Consider the following 6,000-nt stretch of genomic DNA (forward strand, 5'->3'; position numbering starts at 1 on the left):
AAAGACTCCGCTGGGCCCTGCCGGCGTTCCTCAAAAGCAACCCTATCTAGAGCCACGTTCCGCTTTCCACGCACGTAATTTCCGATGAGGTCGAGTACAGCGTCGGGCGTAGTGACCGTTGTGGGTAGGATCCCCAATACAATTTCAACTACTTGCTGCATGGAAGGGTCGAGGCACATCCGAAGCGCTGCCATCTGTTCGGCTGCCGGTTATGATGCCAGTTGATTGAGTGCAGCATAGTCGTCCCATCTATTTCGCCAAGAGCGGAGGAGAGAAGTCGATACGTCCCCGTGCAACTTTTCCATCGTGGAGGGGTCCAGGCGTCGACGTGTGCTGGGTTGCGGCGCCGGAACTCCCGGGCCGGGCCCTGGAGGAGGTGGTGGGGCGCCGATCAGAGCCGCCAATTGTTGCGTGATATTTGCCAGCTGCGTCGTCATATTGGTTTGGCCCGCTTCCATAAGGTCAATTCGGTTGCCCACTGCCGTCACCGCGTCGAGAGCATCCTGTGCGGTCGCCATTGTGCGGCCGGAACGAACGCGAGGAGGCCGGGAAGAGCTACGATGACGTGGTTGACGCGTGCGCAAATTATACTCGTGACTCATGCACGATTGTCGGATTGTATGGGAGCGATGAGTGATGACGCGGAGATGAAGATGAGCTGATGGAAGAACAGGTATATTGAAGTAGACAACACGAGTAACAACATTACACTGTAAACTGAGTGTAATACTCCGACCGATTGGCCCCAGCGGGCTTACGACCAGGAGATGTGTACGTTATTCGTTGAGTGGTATCTCTTCGTCGATTGCTAGTTGTAGAACGTCCTCGGCTGACTCTTGTGCAGGGTGAACGGCCGGGATATAAAGTCTGGCCGTAGCTAGACCATGCGCGACTGCGCCGTGGTCGTGAGCGAAAGTTGCTATTTCTGGGCGCTGTGTAGGGGGCTCGTCCGCCCGTAGAGGAGGAGGCGGCACGGAACCGCCGTGTGCGACGGACTGCTGAGGTTGGCGTTCCAGTGGGATGTACGGTCGGGCGACCGGGCGAAACTCGACTCGCCGGTATGGTTCCTGATGAACGACCCGTCTGCGTTGTCGTGCTAACTCGCGTTCGATTGTTGCAGCTAGCTGTCTTTCCTCCAGCACGGAACGTCGTAGCTCTCGGCTCAATTCACTGTTGCGACCGCGGGGCATGGGGTTAAATTTCAGTTTCCTCCGTGGATGGGATAATCGATAATTACGAGCTCGTGGTCAGAGAAACAATCTGCACAACAATCAATGAGCGGCCCACAATATTCCGGACGAGGTGGCTCAAAGAGCTACGACCATGAATATTATAATCGGGACCAGCATCAACGACACTGTATAGCCAGGGCAAGATGAATGTGAGCCAGTGAAATAAAAAAGAACTTCCAACAATCAATGAGCGGCCCACAATATTCCGGACGAGGTGGCTCAAAGAGCTACGACCATGAATATTATAATCGGGACCAGCGTCACTTGAAATGTGAATCAACAATATGCAACTATGGCCCGAGAAACGAACGTCTCTGTCCTACAATGGCTAAGATGGCGGCGCCACGCGAGAAAGCTAGCCAGAACAAAGGAGACAAGATGGCGGCCCCCACACAGCTACGGCGAGAGACAATTAAAGTTCAATTAAAGCCAAACTGGGGGGAATTCGCACGAAATTTTTCGAGTCAAGGGTTCTAAAAGGCAAGTTTTACCAACTGCGCCATGTTAGGTTAAGGTCTGGGTTGTTAACTAGACAATTAACGCAATGTATTTGACGAGAACAGAAGCGAGATCCTTACACCAAGTAAGCCGAAACCAGACTGCCTTTCTTCCTGCTCGCTGCTTCCAAGCTTCAGCGCTTGAGCGCCGCACGACATCTAGCGGTCGCGGGAAGAAGGGCACAATAACACAACAACTCTCCCCAAGCTGTCACGCCGTAAACAATTTTACCCAAGTAGGGCGTGACAGCTTATACACACAAATGATAGTAGCGAAATCAAAAGCATACAAATATACGGGGCGACCGACGAGAATTTCGCGGCCGCTTTCCCAGAACGGGAACGCACGATTCCCTGGTGAGCCGCGTGGAGTTTCCGGAGGACATTCTTTCGGGCCGCCTGAGGTATTACAATGCGGTTTCCGAACAGCACAATACCTTGTTCCACTGATAACTGGTGGCGGATGCCCCAATAACTTCCCACTGCGGCGGGTGCACGGTCTCGGCGCTCGGGGAAGCCAGATTCGATTGCTGCGATTAGTGCGGAGTACTCTCCGTCGCTCGCGGCCACCGCACGGATCTCATCGACTAGCGGGTCGGGTAAATGAGGAGGGACGGCAGATTCATCCGGATCCAAGTTGTCGTCGTAAGAGATGGCGGCGATCCGGGAGATGATGGTGCGGTGAGCATATGCTGTGACGTCCGAGTTGGCTGCTTCGTCGTCCGGGCCAGGATCGTTTATCGGTGCCCGCGATAGAGCGTCCGGGATGGCATGCTCTTTCCCCTTGCGCCACACGGTGGTGAAAATATACGGGGCCAGACGCTCTTTTAGGCGCTGGATTTTTGGATTTTCCACAGCGTCAAGGGTGTAAGTGTTAAGGATGGGCACGAGTGCTTGGTGGTCCACCACTAGCGTGAAAGCAGGGAGTCCCTTCAAATAAAGCTTGCATTTGCGGATGGCCCATTCGGCCGCTGCCAGCTCAAGTTCCACGATTGCATATCGGGATTCCGTGTCTGTGCACCAGCGGGAATTGGCGTCGATGAGCCGCCACTGCGCATCGTGTTTTTGTAGGAGGGCGTACCCATTCCATTTTTCCGGGATGCGTCCACCTGTAGAGATGTCTCCCGTGACGGATCAAAGCTGGCTAGAATTGGGGGCGCCAGTAACGCCGATTTTACCGCCTCGAACGCCATTTCATGGTCGGCGGTCCAAATATAAGAGTTCCGGGAGCTGAGTAACGGGCGGAGAGGCCCTTTTGCGCCGGCAACATCCGCCGAGAAGCCAGCGAGTTGCTCCACGAGTCCCATGAAGGATCGGAGCTCCGTGATGTTATTCGGGCGCGGGAAGCGGGAAATAGCTTGCAGCTTGTTGGGATCGACGGTGACACCGCCATGTTGGATTTCGTATCCCACCCACGCTACCTTGGGTTCCGCAAATTGGAACTTTTCGAGGTTGAGGGTGATGTTGGCCGTCCGGGCCGCTTGGAGAAGGGCGCACACACCTTTCACGTGCGCTGGGAAATCGCGGTCGAAGCGGAGCAAGTCGTCCACGACACGAACAGTGTTGACTTGATCGGCGAACGCCATATCTGCACGGCGGTTAAATTCGTCGCCCGAGCAACTAAGCCCCATTGATGCCCGTAAAAACTTGAATCGGCCCCACGGCGTCATGAAGGTTGTTAGGATTTGGCTGGACGGGTGTAGCGGGATCTGGTAGTACCCGTTCGCGGCGTCGAAGCACGAGAAAAAATTAGCTCCGCTGTCGATTTCCGCTACTGCATCCCGAGGCGTTCGCGTGGGATGAGTGGGACGGCGGACAAACCTATTGAGGCGGGTATGATCCACGACGATTCTCAGCTTTCCGTTGGAACGGCGAAGAACCACTAGCGGCGCTGCCCAGTCAGTGGCTTCTTCTACCGGGACAATCAGCCCCTGCTCCACGTAATCGTCCAGCAATTGCTTCACCTCCGGTCGATCAGCGAAGGGAATGGGGCGTGCCCCATTAACGTAGTATGGGACTGCGTCTTCTTGTAACTGTATGATCATTTCCGGGCCCGTCATGCATTGGAGGCCCGTGGACTGATCGAAAACATCGGAGAAGTGATTAGCCACAGCAGCTTTAATCTCCGCTTTTTGCTCCGCAGATGGGGACGACGGGATGTTCAAGTTTTCGAGGAAAACGGAGGTAACGTCATTTGAGCTTGAAGCAGGTTTCGTCAACGTCTGCACAGATGCTAGTAAGCGGGGGAGTGGGAGCGGGTAGACGCTGTGTAAAATTCGCAACGCGATACAGTCCAGCCAACTCAGCAGGACGCCATGAATTTCCGGACAGATGACTACGGTGATAGTGGCTGCTTGTTCGCCGTATCGGATCCGAACGTCCCTCTGGCCGATCGAAAGGAGGGGGGCCGACTTGTCCGCCATCACGAGGTCGAAGGAAGAAGATGATAGGTCCGATTCGGACAGCCCAATAGCGGATAGGAAATCCAGCCCACCCACGCTGACTTCCGCTCCGGGATCCGGGGTAACGTTGGCAAACGACCGCGCTGAAAGCCCGTTCCGTCCAATATTTCTACGGCTATAACGGGGGTGCGGCGATCCCGGTGTTTAGCCTTCACGTTACCGATGCATATGCGTGCCATCTTGGTTTTGGGGGCAATGCCACCATCCGTTTTGTTGCCGCCACCGCCATGCTCGTAACGAGAGCCGCCGCTGCCGCCAGGTGGTCTCGGTTTGCTGGATTTGTTGGGGCATTTGGGAGCGAAGTGGTTTGGCTTGCCGCAAATATGGCACATTTTCCCGATGGCCGGGCAGATTTGGCCAGCAGTATGCTGCGATCGACCACATGCACCACAGGAATGTGCATCCGACGACGAGTGCCGGCCGCTCTGTTTAGCTTGAATGGAAGAGACGCCAGTCTGGGTGCTGAGGATTTTCTCATTGGCTCGAGCAGATTCCTCGCTTCTGCATAAATTTACCGCTGCCTGAGTCGTCGGGAACGGGCTAAGGGCGAGGAGTTTCTTCTTCGTTTCAGAATCACGAATACCCGCCATTATGCGGGTGGCCATGCGGCTGTCGATACACGCGCCGCATAGATCTGCAGCGTCCGCGAGCCGCCTGAGGCTGATGTAGAAATCATCGAAAGACTCCGCTGGGCCCTGCCGGCGTTCCTCAAAAGCAACCCTATCTAGAGCCACGTTCCGCTTTCCACGCACGTAATTTCCGATGAGGTCGAGTACAGCGTCGGGCGTAGTGACCGTTGTGGGTAGGATCCCCAATACAATTTCAACTACTTGCTGCATGGAAGGGTCGAGGCACATCCGAAGCGCTGCCATCTGTTCGGCTGCCAGGTATGATGCCAGTTGATTGAGTGCAGCATAGTCGTCCCATCTATTTCGCCAAGAGCGGAGGAGAGAAGTCGATACGTCCCCGTGCAACTTTTCCATCGTGGAGGGGTCCAGGCGTCGACGTGTGCTGGGTTGCGGCGCCGGAACTCCCGGGCCGGGCCCTGGAGGAGGTGGTGGGGCGCCGATCAGAGCCGCCAATTGTTGCGTGATATTGCCAGCTGCGTCGTCATATTGGTTTGGCCCGCTTCCATAAGGTCAATTCGGTTGCCCACTGCCGTCACCGCGTCGAGAGCATCCTGTGCGGTCGCCATTGTGCGGCCGGAACGAACGCGAGGAGGCCGGGAAGAGCTACGATGACGTGGTTGACGCGTGCGCAAATTATACTCGTGACTCATGCACGATTGTCGGATTGTATGGGAGCGATGAGTGATGACGCGGAGATGAAGATGAGCTGATGGAAGAACAGGTATATTGAAGTAGACAACACGAGTAACAACATTACACTGTAAACTGAGTGTAATACTCCGACCGATTGGCCCCAGCGGGCTTACGACCAGGAGATGTGTACGTTATTCGTTGAGTGGTATCTCTTCGTCGATTGCTAGTTGTAGAACGTCCTCGGCTGACTCTTGTGCAGGGTGAACGGCCGGGATATAAAGTCTGGCCGTAGCTAGACCATGCGCGACTGCGCCGGCGTCGTGAGCGAAAGTTGCTATTTCTGGGCGCTGTGTAGGGGGCTCGTCCGCCCGTAGAGGAGGAGGCGGCACGGAACCGCCGTGTGCGACGGACTGCTGAGGTTGGCGTTCCAGTGGGATGTACGGTCGGGCGACCGGGCGAAACTCGACTCGCCGGTATGGTTCCTGATGAACGACCCGTCTGCGTTGTCGTGCTAACTCGCGTTCGATTGTTGCAGCTAGCTGTCTTT

General features: G+C 55.6%; 1 protein-coding gene across 1 annotated transcript; it reads right to left on the bottom strand.

Moving 5' to 3' along the window:
• Positions 1-1,522: 1,522 nt before the first annotated feature.
• On the bottom strand, positions 1,523-5,174 carry LOC124341763. Its single transcript, XM_046794699.1, has 4 exons — positions 4,352-5,174; positions 2,839-4,274; positions 2,028-2,779; positions 1,523-1,628 (listed from the first exon to the last, which is right to left on the bottom strand). Exons 1-4 carry the CDS (start codon positions 5,172-5,174, stop codon positions 1,523-1,525), a joined length of 3,117 nt encoding a protein of 1,038 aa, XP_046650655.1.
• Between the last annotated feature and the right edge of the window lie 826 nt (positions 5,175-6,000).

Source organism: Daphnia pulicaria, chromosome 6, assembly GCF_021234035.1.
Source record: "Daphnia pulicaria isolate SC F1-1A chromosome 6, SC_F0-13Bv2, whole genome shotgun sequence".
NCBI classification, from domain to species: domain Eukaryota; kingdom Metazoa; phylum Arthropoda; class Branchiopoda; order Diplostraca; family Daphniidae; genus Daphnia; species Daphnia pulicaria.

What these genes read in the sequence shown, in the direction of transcription:
- LOC124341763 (XM_046794699.1), bottom strand. Translation starts at nt 5,174, where the DNA reads ATGGAAAAGTTGCACGGGGACGTATCGACTTCTCTCCTCCGCTCTTGG. An exon ending in CACGGGAGACATCTCTACAG is followed by an intron (nt 2,780 to 2,838) that starts GTGGACGCATCC and finishes CACGATGCGCAG; the next exon opens with TGGCGGCTCATCGACGCCAA. An exon ending in AAATTCTCGTCGGTCGCCCC is followed by an intron (nt 1,629 to 2,027) that starts GTATATTTGTAT and finishes CTCTCGCCGTAG; the next exon opens with CTGTGTGGGGGCCGCCATCT.